Source organism: Leishmania martiniquensis, chromosome 21 (assembly GCF_017916325.1).
Source record: "Leishmania martiniquensis isolate LSCM1 chromosome 21, whole genome shotgun sequence".
Classification (NCBI taxonomy): Eukaryota; Euglenozoa; class Kinetoplastea; order Trypanosomatida; family Trypanosomatidae; genus Leishmania; species Leishmania martiniquensis.
The window spans coordinates 165,156-187,920 of record NC_090156.1 but is presented as its reverse complement, the minus strand read 5'-3'; the positions used below and the strand labels follow the sequence as shown (position 1 = coordinate 187,920).

Here is a 22,765-nt window from a genome sequence, read left to right as displayed (position 1 = left end):
CGTCCCCATCTCTCTCTCTCTCTCTTTCCCCCTCTCTCGACGTGTTGGCTCGACACGCCCGGGGGAGGGGGAGGGATGGTGAAGGGGGTGATGTGGGGAGGAGAGGGCGACGGAGGCGCACTGAAGAGAGGAGGAGGGGGAGGGGGGAGAGGGCGTCAGTGGACGACCGGTGTTGGGGTGCGGTGCTCTCGTGACATTTCCTTGGCAAAGGTTCCGTACGCGCACACTGATGCCCTCCCTCCCTTTTTTTTCGCCACCTTCGCCGTTGCTTCTTTTTGCTCCCCTCTCCCCTTTCGGCTTTCCTATTGTGATGGGACTTGGATTACACATGCATGCACACACCAATGCACAGAGACACACACACACACACACATGGACGGATCAGAGGCCGCTACGCGCCGCCCTCCCCCTTCTGCGCACTCCAGCCGAGTCTTTGTGCTCTGCCTCGCGGCGCGCACACGCGTGTAAGACAGCGATAGAGAGAAGGGTGTGTGTGTGTGTGGCAGACGGACGGGGGACGGAGAGGGAGACGTGGAAGGTACACGGCAGCACCATCGCCGCTGTCTCCCCTTCCCCCCCATTCATTCGCTTCTCGTGCGCGTATGCATTTTATGTGGTTACTCTCTACACGTCCTTCTCCCCATTCCTCCTCTCCCTTTGGCTGCGCACCACGGCCTCACCACCACCGCCGCTGCGCCTCTCCTACGCCTGTGGCGACCTGCAGGTACGAGAACCCGTCCAACACGCCCTCAGACACTCCCCCACTGTATACAGACCGCATGCCGCAGCGGCTGCCGCCGTCACTATTCGTTATCGGCCATGGACGCGTTTCAGTCCACCCTCGATGCGCTGCAACGCGAGTCGAAGGAAAGTATCACACAGGCGCAGGAGGCCGCGTGCGCCGCGGTGCTGCAGGGGGGGCGCGTTGTGCCGCACCGCATCGCCGTCGCCGTGGCGCAGCGTTTCACTAGCGACCGCGTCGAGTCGTGCTTTCCGGTGCTCTGTTGGCTGGACGCTACACTCGTGCGCACTGCCTCCGCCTCATCTTCCGCATTGAGTGCGGCTGATGAGGCGCTGGCTGCCATCCTGGCCGAGTTTTGGACGTTGGCCCCTACCGCCTTCACGTCTGTCCACAGAGCAGGCCAGCCAACGTGGCGGGAGAAGTGCTTGCGACTTGTGCGCCGGTGGAAGCAGCGCCGGCTTGTGCCCGAGCCGCTGATAACGCAGCTGCTGGCAGCGATGGAGAAGGGCGCCGTTGAGGCGGAAGCAGCAGAGACTTCAAGCGCCACGGGAACGCCAAGCAACCCGGCAGCTGACCTAACAGCCACACCAAACGGTCAGCCGACGTCGTCCACCGCTGCCACCACGACGCTGGTGTCACTCTCCGCATCGTACCCCGTGTCGGCCTCCTCTTTCACAGCAGCCCAGGCGCGGGCGTTTCGATCTACTCTCCAGGCGTGTCTGTCTGCCCTGGAGAGTCTGCAGCCCGCGCGTGCCGCACTGTACGTTGAGCTTGTACGCTCGCAGCACTTCCGCGCGCCATCCCACACGTCCTTTGCATTCTTTGAAGACCTGCTGAAAGAGCTTCGGCGCGAGGTGATGATGGCGGCGTCGTCGTCCACCAATCGAGCTGCTGCTACAGGAGCCAAGGACAGGGCTGACCCGGCGTCGAGCGGGCGCGCCAGAGAAGCCTTGGTGAAGCTGTTAGATCAACTAAATGTCTCCAGTGGGGAGGGGGCAAGCGGCATCGGTGGAGGAGGACACGCGGCCACTGCTGGTGCCGGTGTTGCGGGTGCCCACCACAGCGCCGCCACCGTGGTGGTCCGCTACGCGAGCCCCATTTTCTCGGACATCTATGCAAGGCAGCCGCTTGGCCAGCGCGGGATCGGCTTCGGCACGCTGCAGCGCAAGGCGGGGCACGGCGGGTCGTCGGGCGGTAGCACCAGCAGCGCCTTCTACACGTCCTATTATCCCAAAGCAGAGACCAATGCGCGTCGGCCCTTTCGCATCCCGCCAGCACGGCAGATGCAGGGCGGCGCGGTGAGGCTTCACTTCCCTCGCTACCAAGAGTGGGTAAGCGCGCAGGACATGGCCGACATCTCGCAGTACGCTAGCCGTGGGATAACGGACAGGGACCGCAAGCGGGCACGCGACGGCGTCTAGCGTGTTGGTGGAGGTGCGAGGCTGCTGGGCAGGCCGTTGAAACGCTCGGTGGACGCAGGTGATAGAGGATATCCGTGGGCGCGGGGACGCGTCTTCTCGTCTGGGCGTGTTTATCGCCTCGCTATTCGCGTAAGGCGTGAACCAAACGAAGCTGAGGCAGAATAGAGCGCAGGCGCGAATACTTTTACCTGGTAGCTCGTGACTCTCTCGCTCTCTCGCGCGCTGCGACCGTCTTACCCCCTCCTCTTCCCCGCCTGCCTGAGAGCGATTTGCAATTCACCCAATGATACCACCCTAAATGGGAGGCGACGCAGCAGAGACCCTAACGTGTGTGCGTTCTCATGTCCGCACCGCCCTCAGGGCGCCTCTCGCCCCCCTTTTCAAAGTGTCGGAGCTTCTGCGATGACTTGTGGGTCTCTCCCCCCTCCCCCAGTAGAGCCCTTACAGGGGGATGCGTATCTCTGACGTGCGCTCTCTCTCTCTCCCCCGTCTCAACCCCTTCTCAATGCCGTGGCAATGACTGAGGGAAGGAGTCGGCAGCACAGCGGAGGACTTCTCTTCCTCTCTCCCTCTGCCGTCGCCAGCCAACCCCTCTCCTCCCCCTCCCTCGTTTTTTCCTCCCTCCTCTCCAGTGCCTTTACTGCTCGGGGGTTCGCCCATCAACGCCTCTGTATGGCAACACAGGCAAGCGACTACAGAGCACACGCGCACTCTCTGCCCCCCCTCCCCCCCCCCCGAAAAAAAAAACAGCGACGGCCAAACGAGGGCGGAAGCCGAACGCATCTCTCTGTACGCGTATGTGCGTACGTGTGTGTGTGCGTGCGTGTCGCTTTGGCTCTCTCCCTTCGCCGCACCTCAGTGCCCAACACCGCCGCCTCCTACCCACCCAAAGGGGGCAGAGACGTGGTAAAACCCACAGAGTCGACTTCTGCGTGCCTCACCGTCCTGGTGTGCTGAAGCGATGCGCAGCAGTGCGTTCCACCTGGCGAAGGCTGCATGCTCCGTCGCCGCCAAGCCGAAGAACTCTGCTCTAGTGGCTACGGCGAACTCGGCAGCTGGCAAGCAAGCCGTTGAAGAGCTGGAGGTCTATCTGCGTGCCATGAGGACGGCGCAGCGGCGGTGGGCGCGCGAGATCGTCGCCCATGAGACGCACGTGCGGCGCTTGATGATGGTGGAGGAGCACTGCCGGGAGCGGCTGAAGCAGCAGGTGCTTAAGGGCACCCGCGAGCACCTCAAGTATCTCACGAACACAGACCTGATGGCGGCCGCCCAGCTCGTCTCGCCTCCGTCGGTGGACGTCTTCCTTGCATACGGCATCCTGCCAGAACAGGTGACCGGTTTCACGGTGTACGTCATGGGTTGTCTCGCGGCGGACCCGAACCGGCTCAACGTGCCCCTCCCCATCCTCATTGCGGATCTCTCCAGTACCTGGGCCATTGTGCCGCCACGAAAGAAGGAGGCGTACAACGAGCTCGCGGCCATCTTCCGGCCTCACCTACCGCCTCGTGCGACGGATGTCGAGGGCGAAGCCGCTGACGCGACGGCCGCGGTGACCACCCGTAAACTTGACCGGAAAACAAACGCAAGTGGAAGAGGCACAGCATCCACCTGTACCGGTGCAGAGGCGCGCATTCCTGCACCGCCGCCTCGGCATGGGCGTAGGGCTTCGCCCAAGCTTCCCGTGAGGGTCACAGGAAAGGCTCCGGTGCCCCGGGTAGTCCGCGCAGCGAGGAAGCGACGCCAAGTGAGACGTGGAATGGAAACGGCATCAGCGAGTGCACCCATGCCTCCATCGTCTACGCTGTCCACTCCAGCGACTGCAACCACACAGCCCTCCGCTTTGCCAAGAAGCGTCAAGCGCAAGCAGAGCGTGACCAAGACCGTCACCGGTGTCAATGACCGCGCTGTCAGTGGCGCTCTCTCGCGCTCCCCATTCCCGCCGGCGGACTCGCGACACCAACTGCGGCGCCTGTCCACCCTATGTGCAGAGGACAAGGCTGCCGCGGCTGCTCTGACGGAGGAGCTTCAGCTGCCTGTGGCCGAGCGCGACGCTTTCTGCCGGTTTGCAGCGGCCAGCCTTCGTGAAGTGGCCCTGGCCTTGAGCGCACCGCTCGTGTCGCACAGCGGCAACCGCGGCAGCGGCAGCTCAAAGAGGCCGGCCAGGTCGCAGCCCCCTGGTGTACACCTCGCGATGAAGGAATGGCTGCCCATAGCGGCAGAGGAGTGGGTGCGGAAGACGCGTCGGCAGAAAAGCTTTTACATGGGAGGCTGAGGCGCCTGAGTCTCCACGTGCTGCATGCATCTCAGCGGCGACTTGGAAGGATAGGGGGGAAGCTACGCGCGCGCGCGACCTCTTCCTCTCTCCTCCCACTCACTCTTTTCCTTCACGGATGCAACGTGGCTTGCGAGAGCGCTGCGGTGCTGCTCACCCCCACCTCCAACAGGAGGGGCGATACGTATGCGCGGGCGTGATGTGCAGTGGCGCAGCGTCATCGAGATCGCGCGCATTCTGCTATCGCTTTCACCTGGGCGCACGACGGCGCAGTCGAAGGCCTTCCTCTCTCACAGGCCTACTGAATGTAGGACGCCCTGCATCCATGCGCGGAGTGCTCGCACGGATGACACTGTCATGTCACTGCCAGCACTCCACAGCTGGCTGCGCTCATAGAAGCAGCGGCTGCCCCTTCCTTCCTCCTCCTCTCTCCACCTCCAACCGCAAGCACACACACACACACACACGCACATACCTTCTCCGTCGTGAAGGACCAGGTGTGTGTGTGTGTGCTGCGTTTGTCTGTGTCGGCGAGGGAGCGCGGAAGGGGAGGCAGCCGCACGCGTCACCATACATCGTTGTAGGAGATGGACCTATTCGCTTCTGGATAGGCGAAGGCGGTGGCAGCTGGCGGGGGCGCAGGCCGGCACATTGGTGCGTTTGTGCGACTGCGTGCACCTGCTCCCTTCCCTTCCACACCTTTCCCCCTTCTTTTTTCTTCTGCTAATATCGGTTCTCTGCGTCTCTGTGTGTGTGTGTGCGTGTCTTCGGGTGCGTGCGCCCATCCCACTCCCTGTCAACTGTACTTCACCCGTGTATCATTACCGCCGTGGCTCTCCTCACCGTAACAAGTTGCTCTCTCTAATGCGGCTCTGCCCCCCTCCCCCCCCTCACCGCTACCAATCTCCTTCCCTCACTCCTCCGTTAATTGTGCCGTGGGCGGTAGAATGGGGGTAGGGGTGCGGGTGAGTAGAAGCACAAGAGAGGGGGAGAGGCTGAGTGATAGCGATCGCCAGTGGACATGAGCTGCCAGGCGGTGTGACAGTTTGTTGTACCATTTCATTGCTTCGCGTTGTACGTCCTTTCGCCAGTGATACCGCTGTTACTTCAATGCCCAGCCCGACAGATCTCTCTGTGTGTGTGTGTGTGCCTCTGCATGGCAGTGCCCTCGTCTACACTACTGGACATGCATGAGTGTGACCTTGCTCCATCCGTCCTTCCACCTCTCACTGTGCGGGTGTGCATACATGTGGCCCCTCCGCCGCGCGCGCGCGCGCAAGCGCTGACCCGATGCCTGTGCGATGCGCATCCTCTGCTGCCACTGCCACTACAACTTCCTCTCTCCCTCCCCCCGACTCGAATGGTACTGCCTACAAGCTCTTCTATTACTGCAGAGAAGAACAGGTACGCAGTCGAATTTTCCTTTGCTTTCTCCGTGCGCCATTTCCTCTCGTCTTCTCGAACCGCGCACGTGCGCGCATTGCGAACTGATAGCCCCTCTGTCGCGCAGGGATGGAGCGGGCCTTCGCTCAGCAGGATGACCTGCGCACGCAGGACCACCTCCTCGATCAGCTGCATGCCTCCGTGATGAACACGCGACACTACGCGATTCAGATCGGCAACGACCTCGGCGAGCAGGACGACATGCTCGATCGCCTGCAAGGTAATGTGACCCGTACCGCAGACGAGAGTCGGCGGCAGAACCAGAGCGTCATACAGCTGCTCAAGGAGAGTGAGAATCGCGGCTTCTACTCAGTCGTGCTGCTCCTTATCGTCGTCATCATATTCCTGCTGGCCATCTGAACTGAGGGGAGGTGGTGCGGCTGTCACCTTCTGCATACACTCGCATACAGACACCAGGAGCGCTGCACGTTTGCCGACGGTGTGTGCTCAGCTTAACGGCCAGAGTGTAAGCCCACGAGAGCACGCTTGCGCATGCGTTTGTGTCGGGTACCTCCGCTCTGCCCCTCTTAGGTCACCCCCTCACTTTATCCTTCGGCGCTTTTCCGTACCTCTTCCTCTTTGCATACCTTCCCATATCCACGTTGCTGCCACGACCCCCTTTTGCCGTTCTGTGCGCCCGTGCATGTCTGTGTCTCTCTTGGTAGAGAGAGAGTGGGCTCACTGTCTCTCTGATGCTCTGAGCATATCTGCGTACTTTCTTACCCTCCCGGAGAGGAGGTTGATTCAAACTGAGACGAGGGTATAAGAGCGGAGCGAGAGAGTGCGGCGGTATTTCACCCCATCGAGGGCCCGCAGCTCGTGTGTGTGCGTGTGCGTTCAGGCCGTTACATGTGAGTGCCTGTGCATCGTTACTTCCTGCTCTCCCCCTCATCATGCGCACTGCAGCTTCTCTCTTTCTCCCTCCCTCTCTCTGCTGACCACACACACACACATACACGGCGTGTGCACGGTGCCGCGGCTGCGCATGTGATTCGTCCCATCGGCAGTTTGTTTCTCTTTCATTGCACCTTTCACTATTCTCTGGCCTCTCCTCTCCCCTGCGCGTGTGCGCACCGTCTTCGCTATCCACCGTTTCACACGCGCTCCCCCCCTCTCCCCCCTCTCCATCAGCTGACGAAAGGGGCGCTTGCGGATTTCGAAACGGTACGTATCGTTATAACCACCATCGATCACGTCAAGAGATGATGCGGCGCACGTTGCTGCGGCTCGTGAGCTTCGAGCCCGTCTTCATGCCGGCCCTGTCACCGTCGATGGAGATGGGCACCGTGGTCGAGTGGAAGAAGAGGGTGGGCGATCTCGTGAGGGAAAATGAAGTCTTCTGCACCATCCAGACGGACAAGGCCGTGGTGGACTACACAAACACATTTGACCCTGGCTACCTCGCTAAGATCTACTGCGAGAACGGCCAGTCTGCCCCCGTGGCCAAGACGATCGCGGTCATGGTGAGCAATGCCACCGATGTGGAGAAGGTCGCCAACTACTACCCCGAGGATGTGGTCGTCGGGACACCGGCTGCCGCTGCCGCCCCTCCTACTACGTCCTCCACCGCTGCGCCCGCTGCTGCTGTGCCTGCGTCTCCGGCTTCATCAGCCGCATGTGTCAAACACTACGGCGGCTCGATCGACGCGGCGGTGGCGGCAAGCGGCCCGAGCGTGAGCCGCATCGCCGCAGGTCTGGCGCCTGGTGCCCTCGCTGCTATCGCCCCCTCTGGCAAAGGTGGCCGCTTTCTGAAGTCCGACTTTGCGGGCCATCCCGGATTTGACTACAACGACTCCGCGCCGGGGCGCGCAACGCTGCGCAAAGCGGCCCCCACTGGTACAGCGAGTGCGGCGGCGGCGAAGTCCGCTACCACGGCGGTGGTGAACGGGGATATCTACAACGTTGTGCTCACGGCTGCCCCTGTGTACAAGAGCGTCAGCGACACGCCCCTGCTGAACAAGCTCCTCCGGAGCATCAACGTTTCACGACTGAAAGCGACGAAGGCGGCCAAGTGACGAAGCAAAGCTGAGTGCCTGTCGCGTCTCTCGCGCGCATGGAGTGAGGGGGAAAGGCAGACGCCGCAGAGTCGCGCTGCCTGCCCCTCTTAGTCAACGTGTTGGCGTGGTGCGCCCTCTCGGTGCGGATGTGTAATGAGACTGGATGAGCGCACAGGGAGGAAAGGACTCAGCTGCGGCGGTGCACGGCTTACGAACTCCGGCCACACGCGCACACGCGTCCGTTCCGTCCTCCCTCTTTGCCCCTCATCATCTCTGTGTACATCGTGGAGTGGGGAGCAGCGCGAGAGGTCGAGGGTGTGTGTGTGTGTGGTGGCGCGCCCGGGGCGAGTATGCAGGGTGCCACCTGCACAGTGCTGAAGAGGGGCGTGCCCAAGGGGGCGGAGTTGGGTGGGCGTACGCGCGCGAGAGAGGCTATCTTCGACCCTTGCCTTGGGGATAATGCTTACGTCCAACCCTCCCTCCCTCAAAAAAAAGAGCCGCCTTTCCTCTCTTCTTCAGAAGGATGTACACTCCAGTGATCACGGCGGGCTGTCGGGGCAACGGACATGGAACGGTAGCCCTTCCCCCATATCTTCTCCCTTTTCCCCTCTCCCCACACCTAAACCGCGGTCCCGAACGGAGGTGTACATGGGCGCCGCTGCGCTTTTTTTTTACTTTTGCGTTGTGCGCCCTAAGAAGTGCACTGGATGATGGGGAGGTGCTCTAATTGGTGAAACAGCGACCCGATGAGGCAAGACAACGAAGCACACACACAGAGAGAAAATGAGACGCTGATGGGCAACGCGGAACAGACTCTGCTTGCTGCGTGTCGGGACTGGAAGACAGTTGCCGCTGCCCACGGATGAGGGAGCGGGTGGTGTGGCGTGTGGCTTAGTTACCATTGTCTGCGAGCTCATGCGTCTGTGCACACATGCGCTTCTGCTCGCACACACGAGTGCCTCGGGCTACATCTTCCCCCTCCCTCTCCGTGTGTTTGGGTGGTCGACTCTAGCGCTACAGCGGACTGCAGTCAAGTTTATCTTCCGTCTCCCGCCTGTTCTCTCGTCGCGTTTCTGTCGCTGTCTTTTCTCCTTCGATGCCCTTGCCGATATGCGGATGTCGCGCCCGCTTCTCCTGAGCCCCCCCTTACCCTCCCCTACCCGCACATACGCACATCCTTGCGCCAACGTCGTCGGCACTGTTGACCTTTCAGTGAAGCCAATGGGGGGTCCATTGAAGCCCCCCCAGCGAGGCAATGGGGGGGCGCGCCAGGGCGGCGAAAGGCGCTCCGACACACGGAAGCATGCTCACTTCAGCCATCAGGTTCCATGAGAACCCCAGCCGGCACTGACATGCTTGCCTCTCATCGCTCTCTCCCTTCTTCACTCTGCTGTTATCCTTGACGTTCCCACATGCGTTCACTCATCTTCCTCACACGCGAACACACCCCATACGTCACCTTGCACACTCCACGCGACCTTAACATCGCGCGATTCTGAGTGACGCCGCAGCCGTTGCCCTTCATCAGCAGCTGCAGCCTTCGCACTCACGTCACCTCCTCCTCCTCCCGGTTTCCCGCCCCTCCTCCTTTTCTTTTCTACTGCTTGAGGACATTATCTGTGTGCTGCTGCCGCCTCGCATTGTCTCTCGGAAGCCATGTCCGATCTCGCCGACAGGATCCGCCGCCAGGTGGAGTTCTATTTCAGTGACGTGAACATCGCCAAAGACGTCTTTCTGAAGTCAAAGATGGCTGAGGACCCGGAGGGCTTTGTATCGCTCGATGTGCTGCTTACCTTTCACCGCCTGAGCAGCCTCACGAAGGACCCGAAGGTGGTCGCCGAGGCGCTCGCTGGTAGTGACAAGCTCGTCATGCACGAGGGGGGCCTGTCAGTTCGCCGCAAGGATGCCCTGCCGGAGTCCATCCAAACTGATGAGCAGACGGTGTACGTGAAGCCGGTGCCGTCGGCGGCCTCACTGGAGCAGCTGCAGGCGTTTTTCAGCGCTCACGGTACCGTGCTGGCGGTGTGGCGCCGGTACTTCCAGGGTGGAAGCAAGGACGCGCCGGTGGAGAGCCGCACGAAGCCGTCCGTGTTCGTGGTCTTCGCCAGCAAGGCGGATGCCGAGAGGTTTGTCGTGGCACCGCCCCAGTACGACGGTGTGCAGCTTAGCGCTCAGATGAAGACAGCGTACCTGGAGGAGAAAGCAGCGCAGATGTCTTCCAAGAAGAACCGCAAGCGTGAGCGCGAGAACGGCGAGAACACTGGCGCACCGTCGTCCGCTGCCCCTCGCACGCCGGCCATGCCCACCAACAGCAGCTACCGCATCTCCGGGTGTGGCGAGATCGAGAAGTTCTCCGATGTGAAGGGGCTGTGGCCGGTGGAGGAACAGAAAGGCGTGCGCTACGTGTACATGCCGACCAAGACGGAGGCCCTCATTATCTTTCAGGACGCCGAGACAGCCGAGAAGATGGTCGAGTCCGTCAAGGCCCGCGCGGCGACGCTGCAGGGCAAGCAGCCGGAGGTGGCGAAGCTCACTGAGGACGACGAGAAAGCGCTCATCGCGAACGTAGAGAAGGAAATCTCCGAACGCGCAGCGCAGCACGGAGGCCGCGGCGGACGTGGGGGTCGCGGCGGACGTGGAGGTCGCGGCGGACGTGGAGGTGGTGGCCGTCACTGAGAACTGTGGAGCACCGATAAACACGGACGCACACCGGTGCGGCACACACGAGGGTGCGCTGCTGTTGGTTTCTTCACAGTGTTGACTCAGCGGCGGTGCACGGCGAGAGAGAGGGGGGGCACGTCCACAGAAACGGCAGGGGAAGCCAACAGGAACAAAAAAGTAGCGCACCTCTGTCTGTACGTGTGTGCATGTGCGTGTGTGTGTGTGTGAAGCCCTTAAGAATTAAGCTCACCAAATTCATATATATTTTCTCTTTCCATCCCTCTTTTCCGCACAGGTGGCCCTTGCCGCAGTAGACGTCAGCGCACGCCCGCGTCTTTGATAGCGCACCTGTGTGCGTGCTTGCCGCCTTGCTGCGACATGATATGTCTCGTGTAACGGCGGAGGACGGCTATACGGCCTAAAGCAGGAGGGAGGGAGAGGGGGGGCACCATAACGGTACTGGAGGAGGGGGAGGAGGTGAGCCGCCCGCGAGCTCACCTACGCACGAACGCATGCACGCGTGCTAGTCTGGTGTGTGTGTGTGTGTGTGTCGGACGTCGTCTGTTCTCCTAGCCACCACTCGCCCAATGCCACGCCCCCCGCCTGGACAGTAACAAGAAGTGCACAGCGGTGGATTGCAAGAAGAGCGATCACGCGAGGAGGTAACTGAGCCATATAGCGGCGCCGGCAGTGACCTCCTTATCGCCTGCGATGGTAACAGGATGCGCCTCCCGCGTGCTCATGCGCGCGCATAACGGAATAACAACAAGAACGAAAAAAGAGCGATGCGAAAAATTAGGGAGAGAAGGTTGTCCTTGCGAGCGCGCGCCCGAGAAGACAGAGAAGGCGATAAAGAGGGGATGGGCCAGATAGGGATGGCGGAGGTGGAGCGCAGAGGTGTGCATGACGTCCGCTTAGGAGCTCCTCTCGAAGTTTCCCTCCTCGCACAGCACCCCGCTCATCTTGTGCCCACCTCCCACGCTTAGCTGTGTTGGAATCGGCTCTCGTGCTGCAGAGACACTGGTGATTCGCGCCTCAGGCGGGCGACCACCAGAGCGTACACGTGCACGCCCCATCCATCCACAATACAGAGACACGCGAGGGCGCGCGCCTGTGCATGGGCAAGCGCGTCATACGCGGCGCGCAACAACGTCTCAGTGATCGCATTGGTGAGGTTTTCGACGCATCCGCATTGTCACTCCTCTCGCATACTGTCGCGCCTTTCTCTCTCTCTCCCTCCCCATTCTGCACTGCTTCTCCCCTGCGTGCCTCCCATCACGGCCACACATCCTCTCCGAGGTGTAGCGGAGAGCTACCTTGACCTCAACTGCGTCGCTGTTCATCAGCATTCCCCCGGAAGAGAAAATACTGCGACTGAACGGGAGAGAAGCGCCGGGGGTGCGTTCAACTTAGCTGCTATAGATTCTCCTTTAGAGACGGCGAAATCATGCCAACCATCACCGCATCCGCCGCTGCCATCAGCGACGCCGCCGACGCCCTCCCAGAGGAGTATGTGAACTACATGGACATCAAGCTGGAGGGCGTGCATCACCTTCCCGCGGATTGGCTCTCCGCGGGCTTCCCCGTCCTGGCCACTGGCGCGGCAGGCGGATCAGCGGGCACCGGCCCCAGCCATGCGCATGCGCACGACAAGGAAGGGTCAGCGGAGACGGAGGTCGCCTACGCGTACCATCCGTTCCGCTACGAAGTCACCCTTGCAATGCCTGCTGCGGCCACGAAAGCGACGGCGGGTGCGGACAACGCTGAGGCCGGTAACGCTCCCAACGAGGCCGCCGGTGAGCCGCCGTCGCCCACCGCCAGCGGCAGCGCAACGCTCGACATCCCCATCGTCGCCTCTTTCACGCGCGGCCGGCTGTTGGCGCCCTTACCCCAATATACGGCTTACATCGCGGCAGCGGAGCCGCCACCGGCTCCGGGCGTGGACGACGCCAGCCCGCTGCGAGACGTGCCCGAAGCGATAAGTGCAGAGGATGTGATAGGGGCTGCTGACGCGTCCGGCAGTGAGGGGGCGGCTTCTCAGGCTGGCAAGACATCTGAAAAGGCGCTCACTTCTGCCATCGCCGCCTCCGCTGCGCCTCCGGCCAGCCCGCCGGCGATTCTGTGGATCATGACGGAGAGGACGGATTCGCCTGGCAACGGCGCTGGTGCGAATGACACGGATGTCGTGGGGCTTGTGGCGACAAAACGCCGTGCCAAGCCGGCGACACCTCCCGCTGCTGCCCCTGTCGGCTCTGCTGCTGCTGGTTCGGCGGCGGCAAGCAGTGCTGGGGCGACTGCTGCCACTGCAGCCATTCCTGGAGCGCCGGCACCGCCCTTGCCGGAGCCCAGCGAGCCGGCTCCGTGTGTCGTACGCGTTCCCCTGACGGCCGTGCAGGAGGCTTACCTTGACGGCTTGCTTGAGGCTGGCGCGCCGCTGAAGCTGAGCTTCCGTCGCGTCCTGCGTCCTGACTGCCCGGCCGAGTGGGAGGACTTTAACGCCGGCTACTTTGAGGCGGAGATCCCCATTTCGCTGGACGGCTTGAGGGAGCCGGGGTCGACGCACCTCAGTGCCGATGTGGCACTGCAGCCAGTATGCGCGCCGGAGAAGCGCTCGGCTGCGGGGCTAGCGCCGGCGGAAAGCAGCAACCACGGCGAGCGCGGGAAGAAGCGCAGCGTTTCCCGCAAGCAGCGTCAGATGGTCCCTGGTATCCTCATCGACGCACCCAGCCGAGACGTCCCGCACCCGTACGTGGCGGCTAGTACTACGGCCACCATCTCTCTGAAGTTGCAGCGCACTCTCACTCGTCTCGTCAGTGACCGCGTGCGGCCTGCCGTCACACCTGCCCAGCTGATCCCGCCGCGGCCCGCGCCGACGGTGCCCGCTGCAGCCGCCGAAGACATGCAGCTGCGCCTTCAGCAAACTCTGCTGGGGATCGCCCAACGGCTGGTGCGCGATATGCGCAGCACAGCTCAGAGCAAGTCAGGTGGATCGTGCGGATGTGACAACAAGGCATGGCTTACCGACTTCGTGTCGGCTCTGCAGGGCACTGGCGAGCTCGCCGCGTTCAAGAGTCAGCTGACGCCACTGGTGATGGGCCTGGTTCAGGAGCGTATGCGGAGGGGCTCCACTGCTGGCGGGTCGCCGCAGGAGGTGGCGCGGGCGAGCAGCGAGCTTTATGTGCAGCTCATGGACATGCTGCACCGCGCCTTGCACGAGTGCATCAACGGAGGCGACGCTGCATCAGGTGGATTACCCCCACAGACCACTTCGAGCGGTGCTGCGCTGAGCAGCGGCGAGGATCATGAGGTGCGGTGGCGCGCGATCGAGGCGGAGGTGAGCGGAGACGTCGAGCTTGCTGCGAAGCTGTACCAGAGCCGTCTAGCGACACACGTCGCGGGCGACAACTGGGCGGCGCTCTGGGTGGACTGCGCTGTCTTCTACCAGCGAGCCGAGGATTTGGCCAAGGCGGAGCAATGCTACCGCGAGGCGATCGCCTGCGACCCGGTCTGCACGCCGGCGCTGCTCGACTACGGGGCGTGGCTGCTTGCCCACGACCGGCTGCATGAGGCGGCTGTGTTTTTGCACGGCCTCGTCGATGTTGCACCGGAGCACAAGCTGGGGTGGGGCTGCCTTGCGTTGCTGGCAGACTTGCACGAGCTGGCGGTCCCCATCGGCAGCCCCGGCGCAGCAGCGGAACAGACGAAGTGGCGGAGGGAGCAGCGTCTGGCGCTGCGCAAGGCGGCGGAGTGCGGCGCTTCGAGCTCGGGCCACACTCCAGGTGGCGCCAACAGCGGAGGGCCTGCGGGGAGCAGCAGCCCGGCGAACGACTCCCCTCCAACTCCTCCTGCCGCACCACTGCCGCAGGACGGCGCGGAGGAGCTAATGTACTTTGAGGTGGCGACGTACCTCGTGAACCTGCACCACCGCGACTTGGCGAATGTGTGCCTGGCGCGGTGCCGACCTGGAGAGCTGCAGGTGGAGCTGCTGTACGCGCATCTGTTCGCGCAGGGCGGGCAGTATGAAGAGGCGCTAAAGACGCTGGACGAGATCGAGATGCCGCCGGTCGAGTACACGTCTGCCTCCGCGGCGGAGCAGCGTTTGGTAGACGAGTGCGCGCTGCTGCGTGCCGAGTGCGCCGCCGCACTGGGTCGTCCGTCTGACGCAGTGAAGATGTACAAGCAGGCCTTGTGCCGCGGCGAACCGGCCGCGGCGCCTCCGTACCTGACGGCCCTAGAGGCGTGTTGGCAGGCGCAGCGTAGGAAAGTGCAGACATCCGACGCGGCTGGCGAGATTGGCAGGGCGCTCCCGGTGCAGGCGCTGTTGGAGCAGCGCATCACAGAGGATGAGGGCATGCACTACTTGTCTGCCTACCTGCGCCTCTGCAACTTACTCCTGGCGGAGGGTCGATACCGGGACGCGCTTGGCGTGGTGACGCTCGCGCTGCAGGTGTGGCCGAGCAGCTCAGTGCTGTGGCTCGGTGCGGGCGTTGCCTACTACCGCGCTGGCGACCTGCTGCTGGCGGAGGAGTGCCTGGGGGAGAGCAACACGTTAAACCCGGCCAACGCACGCACGTGGGCCTACCTCGCTCTGCTGGCGACGCGACTGCAGAATGTTGGGGTGGAGGAGGTGATGCAGCAGCTACTGTCCCTAAACCTGGAGGACGCCCCGCTGTGGGCTGAGCTCGGTCGCACCCTTCTGAGCACCGCGCGGTTTCCGCGGCTAAGCGTGTTGTGCCTGCGCCGAGCTGCCGCGCTAGTGGATGCCGAGGGTGACGCTGCTGACGCCATGTGGTCTTCAACGCAGTACCACCTCGCACACGCGCTGATGGACGTGCAACAGTGGGAGGAGGCAGAGCAGCTCCTGGGCAAGGTCGCCTCCCGCAGCGGTGGCAACGAGGTGCTGCGCGGCAAGGCGGAGGAGGAGCTGGCGATGCTGCGTGCCACTCAGTAACGCAGTGGTGGAACCAACAGGCAATGAACTCGGCGTGCCTTTGCCTTCGCGTGAAAAGGTTTATCGATGTCTGCCGCGCGTGCCTGTGGAAGGGAGGGCTTCGACGACACGGAAATGTGCGCTTCACACTCACGTGCCCGTTCGCCCCCCCCCTCCCCTCCGCTTACCTCTTCCCTCTTCCTTTGCCCTGAGTTGTACGTGTGGGTGTGTCTTGCGGTGGCGCCCATCTCTGGTCCGTTTCTCATGTACAGCCTTTGCATTTCTGAGCGCGTGCCTCTCTTTCCCTTTGTGTTTGGTATGTATTCAGCCGATTGCAATGAGCATGTCTGGCCTGCGTCTGCAGGCGAGGGTGTGTAAGCCCTGCCCCGTACGCGCGCCCCTCCCTCGGGAGAATGGAAGGGGGCTGAGAAACCCGAAGCGGCTCCACTTCCCACCCTCGCTCTGGGCGTGACAGCCGCAGCCGAGGGTGGCGCGCACCAAGGGGCACCTCCGTACTTGCTTCATCTTCAAGCGCCTTTCATGCCGCAGACCACAGCAACCGTTAACGCCCCTGCGCGCTTATGCGTGTGCCGCGGCCGCACCGTTCCCCTGCGACTGCCAAATCCGTCCGCCGCCTCCTTTACCCCCACCCCCCTGCAGCCTTGGCCTCTTCGGGCAAAAGCGGGCCCCCGGGAGACCCCGAGGAACACCCCACCGGTTACCAGATGTGGAATTTTCGAAGACTCCTGGCGTCTCTTTCACATCTCCAGTTACTCACTGCAAACGTGGCCGAGTGGTTAAGGCGCCTGCCTGCTAAGCAGGTGTGATCTCACGCGAAGGTTCGAACCCTTCCGTTTGCGTCCTTTTTGCCAGCTGCCTCCACCCCTCTGGCAGGCGGCACCCCACTCGCGCACCCACTCTCGAGTACGACCACACTTGAGTGAAAACACCATATCCCGTCCGATTTGTGAAGTTAAGCACTCACAGGCTTAGTTAGTACTGAGGTCAGTGATGACTCGGGAACCCTGAGTGCCGTACTCGTTTCTTTTCCCGAGGCGTGCTCGCGGGGCGCCCGCCTCGGCCTCGCGGGAGGGTTTTTTTTGGCTCGCCCGGGCGCACCTCGCCCTCCCCAAGGGCCAGGCCGGCGCCCCGCCGTGGCGCGAGCCCCCGCGTGGTTGTGGGTGGGCGGGGTGGCAGCGAAATGGACAGTCGGTGTGGGAGAGGAAACGTCTGAGAAGGGGGGCGCGACAGATGGGTGTGCATCTTCGCAGATGGCATACCTGCGCCACCTGCGTGCGCCTTAGCTGCGATGGGCTGGCACACGCGTATCGAAGGTGCGTGACATACTGCTACGGACTTCAGTTGCCTCTCGGTTTGCTTACGTGTGAGGCACCCCCAGCTAACTACGAGCGAAGGGAACAACACCGACTCATCTTCAACGCCATCTGACCTCTCCACACACAAACACCGAGGCGCACCCCGCATGCCGCAGACACAGCGGGAGGGGGGGCTGTCTCGCCCTCTTACCGACTAATCGCAGAAGTACAGACACAAGCGACCGCTCTCTCCCACCATGGCGGCGAAGTTGTCGTGACCGTCGAGGGAGACGTAGCCCTCCTCGCCGGTTGGCATCTCCAGCGGCGGACGCAAGCGGTACGGGAACTGCGTCGTCGCTGCTGCCGCTGCCATGCCGGCCACGTCGCGCAGCGCACCTTCCTCAGCTTCCTCGTTCAGGCTCTCACCCACGCCTGCTTCACCACGCTCTCGCCAGTCCCGCACTCCGCCGCTGGCATCGCATGTGATGAAGCCAGTCGCGTATGGCGCGTACAAGCCCGTGATGGGCGCCTTGAGCGCGAAGCTGCATAGCGGTGGCGACCCGCCGCATGATCCTGCCACGGTGGCAGTGGATGTTGGCTTGCGTAGGTCCCACACGAGCACCGCGCCCCCCTCAGTCCCTGCGTACAGCAGCGCGTCCTTGACGGAGCAGGCGGTCAGCTGCTCGTGCGCCGACCACCGCCACGTGCGTGACAAGAATGCGTTGCCCGTCACGGTGCTGCCGTACGCGCATGCATGACGGAGAGCCGCAAGATTCACCTCAATGACGCTGTTGTGGTACCGCAGCAACGCCACGTCCTGAGTGCCAGGAAGCGTCAGGATCTGCTGCACCGCGAAGCCGGCGAGTGCTGGCACCCTCCACGTGGCCTCTAGCGTGACGCGTGTGCTGCACAGCTGCCACAGCTGCAGCTGAGTGTCTGCGCCACCGCTGCACGCGCCACCACCGCTGGCCGTGATGAAGGCGCCAGTTGGGATGACTCCCGCATCCACTGACGAGCTCCCATCTGCCAGCATGCTCTCGCTGGGGTAGAAGGCAGCTGCAGCAGTCCAGGTGACCGAGTCGGCGTTGGCAAACGCGCGCGGCAACCGCTGATAGCGCACCCGCGTGGCGGCTGGCGCCACCGATGTCGCGGGGGAGGACACCACATCGTCTTCCGCAGCGTGATCGTGCTCCTCGTTGCCGTCGCCATTCTCTTCGTCATCGGTAACCACCTGTCGGCGGTAGACGTACGACGTGACGGAGGCTGGGGCGGCATCGACGTTCGTCTTCTCAGCGGCTTGTACAATCACGTAGATGCCCGCGCCGTCTGCGCTGCGCACCAGCGTAATCGCGCTCACCACTGTGGCGGGGCGTGGCACCCGCACATGTACCACACGCAGCGGCAGCGCCTGCTCGTTTGGCGCCGCCATCTCAACAACTGTGAAGAATAGCGGCGACGGCGATTGCGCGTAGCGCACGGCTGCGATGACGACGCCACCACTGGTATGGTGGAGGAGGCGCACCTCCTGCGGGTCACGCGGCAGCGACGTGTAGGCGATGCAGCGCAGCATGATGAGTTGACTCTCTCCGTCTAGGAAGACTGAAGGAACAACAAGAGAAAAAACGGGGCACAGGGTGGAGGAGATAATCTAAACAGTGACGAGACCGCGCAGACGCACATACGTGGCGATCTTCCGAAACCCGACGCACATACATACACCACTCAGGGCCCTTTTCTGTTCCCTTACCCCAACCCGACGCGCAATATACGTTGACACCGCCACAGTTTCTCTGCTACAGAGTGTGGACACAACGCCCTCTTTTCTTTGGCGCGCCCGAGACATACATCCGTACAGACACAGGGAGGGAGGAAGGGGAGGGGAGGGGAGGCGCGTAGACGCAACAGGCGCAGCGTTCCTCGCTTGTTTTAGGGGTGGTGTACCCCCCCCCACACACACCGACTTTTAGCCCCTTACGGTGAGTGGCCGAGTTTAGATTTCGATTACAACGCGCCATGAACCTTTTCCTCTCAGACTCACACCCTCGGCGGCACCGACACCCACCCCAACACAGGCAGCGCCTCGGATGCGACGCCTCACTCTCTGCCTCTCTCGTCAGCGACTGGCCCGCCTCGACTCAGTCGTCCATCACAACGTCGGGGATGTCGTCGTCGGCATTGCCTACAACGGCGTGCGGTCGCGGGTGTGAAGTCGGCTTCACAGGCTGCGGAGCTGGTCGAGCCGCCACCGCCAGTGACGCGAGCGTTGGCGCTGGTGTGCGGGGCGTATCTGCGACCGGCGCAGGTGCTACAGCGTGTGCGGCGTTGACGGTGGCCCCCTTTGCGTCTGCCGGAGCAGACATCTCAACCGTCAGCTCGACAGACGGCTGCGGCGGCGTCACGCCGGCGCTCGGTGCGGCCAGCGTCTCTGCAGGGGGTGGAGCAGGAACTGCAGGCGCAGATGTAGCTGGCGCCGCGGCAGACTCTTCCAGCACAAATGCGCGCCGTTTCGCCTTCTCCACCACCAACTGCGCTGGTTGGAACGGTGGCAGTACAAGTGGGTGACGGAGCAGTTGTAGAACGTGACCGAAGCGCACGACCACAGCCCCGACCGCGGATGTCACTGGAAGCGGCGGCAACGCCACCGACGCGGGCTTCTTGCTTCCACCTTGGCTGGGCTCGACTCTCGAGCACGACTCTCCCCCCGCGCTGAGCAGCGGCACTCCGCGGTGCAGGCGTGCAGTGAGGACATTGATGGCATGCGTTGTCGTCACCAGCAGCTGCGCTGGTAGACCTGGACGACATGTGAAGAGAAAGGCTTCGAGCAATTGAAGGCTGACCGCATGCCAGGCAGCCGGCACACGCCAGCGCAGCCCCGCCGTGGCGGCGGCAGCTACAGAGGATGGCGACAAAGCCGCTGCCGCCGTCCCCCGCAACGCAGAGGCTGTGCTGAAGGCCTCGCTGCACTCCTGCTCGCTGAGATAGCACGGCAGCACGCCGCCCTCCACCACCTCCATCGCGTGCCGCAGCGCTGTCTGCTGCAAGGTGACCGGTGGCACGTACTCACCGGTTGCGTAGAGCATGTCCACCAGCGCACGCAGCTTCCGCGCCGTCCGGTCAGTGTGGATGCGCGCCGCCTGCTGAGCGGGCTCGGCTGTCTCTTCCCGTAGCCTCTGGTCCTCAGCGAACGACAGCAAGCCGCCAAGGGCTGCGGTCGCCTCGTTCGCCGCCATGGTCGAAGGAGAGACGTGCACAAAGGTCTCTGCATACCACGTTGGCACGACCTGTGGCGCATCCAGCAAGAGCACCCCAGGCTCCCGCAGGAGGCTCTCCAGCAGCTCAGTCAAGGCGTGGGCGGCGCCGGCGCGGTACGTCGTGCACAGCATTGCCAGCGTTTCCCACGACTCTGGGGTGGACAACGACGGCGTCAGCACAGCGAGCGCCACCCGCTTCAGAATTTCTTCCAATGACGGCAAGAGCTGTAGCCCGTAGGCCGCCACTGCGGCGCAGAGGGCTTGATATTGCAAGGCGGCCATGGCGGCAAAGACATCAAGGCGACTGCCCTTTGCTGCAGTGGAGGCGGAAAGCCGCACCTTGCCATCCACCGGGTCATCGCGCGCGCGCTTCAGAGGCGGCGACGCCGATTCCACAGCGGCACCGTTTTCTGAGAGTGCTATCTGCTGCTGCGTGTAAGTGTGCGCTTCCCGTGCGATGGCGTCGAGCTGCTCTAGTACTGCATGCAGAGCTTCATGCGCTGTGACGGTGTGCGTCGATGCGGCGAAGACTGGACGGAGGCCGCCATCAGCAGGGGATATGCCATCATCCGCGATGGCAGCGGAGACAGATGCGTGGCGTGCGTTTCTCTTCTTCGCCATGGCGATGATGGTGACGCACGCGAGTGAATGGAGGAGAAAGCGGTGCCACGGAGGTGAAGCGCAGGGACCACGGCCAGTCGAGGCGGCTATACGTCAGCTCTGCGGTGCTCAGTAGGAGGCTCCTCACACACACGCACACATGAGAGAGAGAGTGGGAATGACGTGACCCGCGGAGGGTGGGAAGAGACGAGTTGACTAGTGAAGGTCGGATTCGCTAACATGAGAACGAGGTCGCTATCGACGATAACGGCGTGCCATGGTGCCGAGGTGAAGCCTCGGTCCGCGATCCCCTCCTCCTCGAGAGTGCTGCATGCCGCTATGAAAGGGTCAGTGGAGAGGAGAGGGGAGGGGCGGCGACGGAAGAAGCGATGCCCCTTTCATCCTTCAGAATAGCGCGTACTTCCCCCACTTATCACACACATTTCACGCTCATGTGTGTACCGGGCCACCCCAAATATCGGTGCGTTTGTGTCTCCGTGTAAGCCTTTTTCTGTGGGGCTTCGCATGCGGCGCGGCCCGGTGTGAGGGGGATGCGCAGTCGACGAACGCGACCGGTGCGTCCTCTGCGCCCCCCCTTACCCCTTCCCTGTCGCGCATGTGCGGCGCGTCAAAAGTTGAGGAGCAGCAGTGCCTTGACGTGCGTCACCTTCGCCAGAGTGGCTGCCCCCCTTCCACCTGCGTTTCCGCAAATCCGCTGGACGTGCACATCGGCATCCCGCGCCGGTCGCAGCGGCGACCCAGCGTTGTCGGCGCTCTCGTACACGATCCGCCTAACCACCTTGCCGATGTGTACCATTCGCCTAGTCTGGTCACACTGCGCGCGGGGGGGAGGACTACGCTGGTCTCCTCGATCATCAGATACGCGTCTGTTGGGAGCAGGGAGGCGCGCCATGATAGCGCGGAGGGAGGTGGTTATGCTCACCACCGCCGTGAACGGGGTGGCCAGCAGCTGCGGGAAGCCGTTGCCGTTGCTGCTGCTGCTGCTCGGGAGAAGCTGCCATCGCCGCCGCATCCACCCGAGTCACAAGGAGGCCATCCGAGTGTGCATCTCCACGTGGAGGGCACGGACACCACCCAAGCTACCCGGGCTTGAGCTCTGAAATAATGGACTTGACGTGCGACCCTGATACCGCCTTCTCGTAGTACATCAACGCTGCCCGCAACTCCGCCGGCGTCTTGATGCTCTTCTCCCGCTGCACCATCTCCTCCGGCACTGGTTCTGTCACCTCCACGTAGAAGTCCGTCTTGCAGTACACGAGCCGTTTGCCCATCTTGTCGATAGTGCTTACCACCACGAGCTTTTCCCCTTCTCGAAGGCGACGCATGCAGTGGGACTGAATGTTGACGGACACGTGCGGGTTGAGCGCTGGCAGCAGCCGCTCCATCACATGGAATGTGTTGCACGAGTCGCTGAGGGAAGTAGCGAACCCAAAAGTGAGCTCTCGACGCTGCTGCTGGCCGTGCACGAAGTCACACGCAGCAGCCGAGATGCACGCCGGGAACGCCATCATGGACGCGATCACCTTGCCAGGGTGCCGGGGATCTGGTTCCAGCACGACCTGCACCTCTTCCAGCTTCAGCCCCATGGCAGCAACGTTAAGGGAGGTGATGGGACTCTTCTGCAGAAGCTTGTGAGCGCCCTCGACAAACGCCGGGCTGTGCTTCACGACCGGCACCCACAGCGCCTGCCTCGCGAGCATAGAGGCGATGTCGGGCACGTGCGACGAGACGCGTGCGTGATGATAGGATAGGAAGGAGACGGGGGACCCTCGCCAGTGGTGCGGGGGGTGGCGAGCGTGTGTGGTAACCGCAGCCGCAGCCGCGGACGACGGCGATGACCAGGACAACACGTGCACCGTAGCAGCCCCCTCCCCCTCCCCGCACGCACGCGTCGGGTCTCTTTAGCGGAGAAAGGGTTCAGTAAAGAGGTCAGATTGGTTTACGTGCGTGAGAGAGGTGCGGCTAACGCGCCTTAGGATCAACGGTTGAGATGCCGCGGCAGAGACAGCAGGGGCGGAGAAGAGAGCGGAGGAGTTTGTGCACACTGCGCCTGGGGTTCACGTCAGCTGCGTGCGCGAGTGAAGCGTGTCGTGGCAGACGGGCAACCAGCG

At 62.9% G+C, this 22,765-nt stretch overlaps 9 protein-coding genes across 9 annotated transcripts; 6 read left to right on the top strand and 3 right to left on the bottom strand.

Moving 5' to 3' along the window:
- Window positions 1–819: 819 nt before the first annotated feature.
- On the top strand, window positions 820–2,163 carry LSCM1_04642 (uncharacterized protein; the record flags this gene model as incomplete). The annotated part of the gene is made up of 1 exon (XM_067322140.1): window positions 820–2,163. One exon carries the CDS (start codon window positions 820–822, stop codon window positions 2,161–2,163), a length of 1,344 nt encoding a protein of 447 aa, XP_067178937.1.
- A 961-nt stretch (window positions 2,164–3,124) lies between these two features.
- On the top strand, window positions 3,125–4,435 carry LSCM1_04641 (uncharacterized protein; the record flags this gene model as incomplete). Its single annotated transcript, XM_067322139.1, has 1 exon — window positions 3,125–4,435. One exon carries the CDS (start codon window positions 3,125–3,127, stop codon window positions 4,433–4,435), a length of 1,311 nt encoding a protein of 436 aa, XP_067178936.1.
- Window positions 4,436–5,947: 1,512 nt separating this feature from the next.
- On the top strand, window positions 5,948–6,238 carry LSCM1_04640 (uncharacterized protein; the record flags this gene model as incomplete). Its single annotated transcript, XM_067322138.1, has 1 exon — window positions 5,948–6,238. The coding sequence occupies one exon, from the start codon at window positions 5,948–5,950 to the stop codon at window positions 6,236–6,238; it is 291 nt and encodes a 96-aa protein (XP_067178935.1).
- Window positions 6,239–7,080: 842 nt separating this feature from the next.
- On the top strand, window positions 7,081–7,893 carry LSCM1_04639 (uncharacterized protein; the record flags this gene model as incomplete). The annotated part of the gene is made up of 1 exon (XM_067322137.1): window positions 7,081–7,893. One exon carries the CDS (start codon window positions 7,081–7,083, stop codon window positions 7,891–7,893), a length of 813 nt encoding a protein of 270 aa, XP_067178934.1.
- Window positions 7,894–9,531: 1,638 nt separating this feature from the next.
- LSCM1_04638 (uncharacterized protein) lies at window positions 9,532–10,551 on the top strand (the record flags this gene model as incomplete). Its single annotated transcript, XM_067322136.1, has 1 exon — window positions 9,532–10,551. One exon carries the CDS (start codon window positions 9,532–9,534, stop codon window positions 10,549–10,551), a length of 1,020 nt encoding a protein of 339 aa, XP_067178933.1.
- Window positions 10,552–11,983: 1,432 nt separating this feature from the next.
- Window positions 11,984–15,487, top strand: LSCM1_04637 (uncharacterized protein; the record flags this gene model as incomplete). Its single annotated transcript, XM_067322135.1, has 1 exon — window positions 11,984–15,487. One exon carries the CDS (start codon window positions 11,984–11,986, stop codon window positions 15,485–15,487), a length of 3,504 nt encoding a protein of 1,167 aa, XP_067178932.1.
- A 1,509-nt stretch (window positions 15,488–16,996) lies between these two features.
- On the bottom strand, window positions 16,997–18,352 carry LSCM1_04636 (uncharacterized protein; the record flags this gene model as incomplete). The annotated part of the gene is made up of 1 exon (XM_067322134.1): window positions 16,997–18,352. One exon carries the CDS (start codon window positions 18,350–18,352, stop codon window positions 16,997–16,999), a length of 1,356 nt encoding a protein of 451 aa, XP_067178931.1.
- Window positions 18,353–18,917: 565 nt separating this feature from the next.
- LSCM1_04635 (uncharacterized protein) lies at window positions 18,918–20,654 on the bottom strand (the record flags this gene model as incomplete). The annotated part of the gene is made up of 1 exon (XM_067322133.1): window positions 18,918–20,654. One exon carries the CDS (start codon window positions 20,652–20,654, stop codon window positions 18,918–18,920), a length of 1,737 nt encoding a protein of 578 aa, XP_067178930.1.
- Window positions 20,655–21,733: 1,079 nt separating this feature from the next.
- LSCM1_04634 (uncharacterized protein) lies at window positions 21,734–22,354 on the bottom strand (the record flags this gene model as incomplete). The annotated part of the gene is made up of 1 exon (XM_067322132.1): window positions 21,734–22,354. The coding sequence occupies one exon, from the start codon at window positions 22,352–22,354 to the stop codon at window positions 21,734–21,736; it is 621 nt and encodes a 206-aa protein (XP_067178929.1).
- Between the last annotated feature and the right edge of the window lie 411 nt (window positions 22,355–22,765).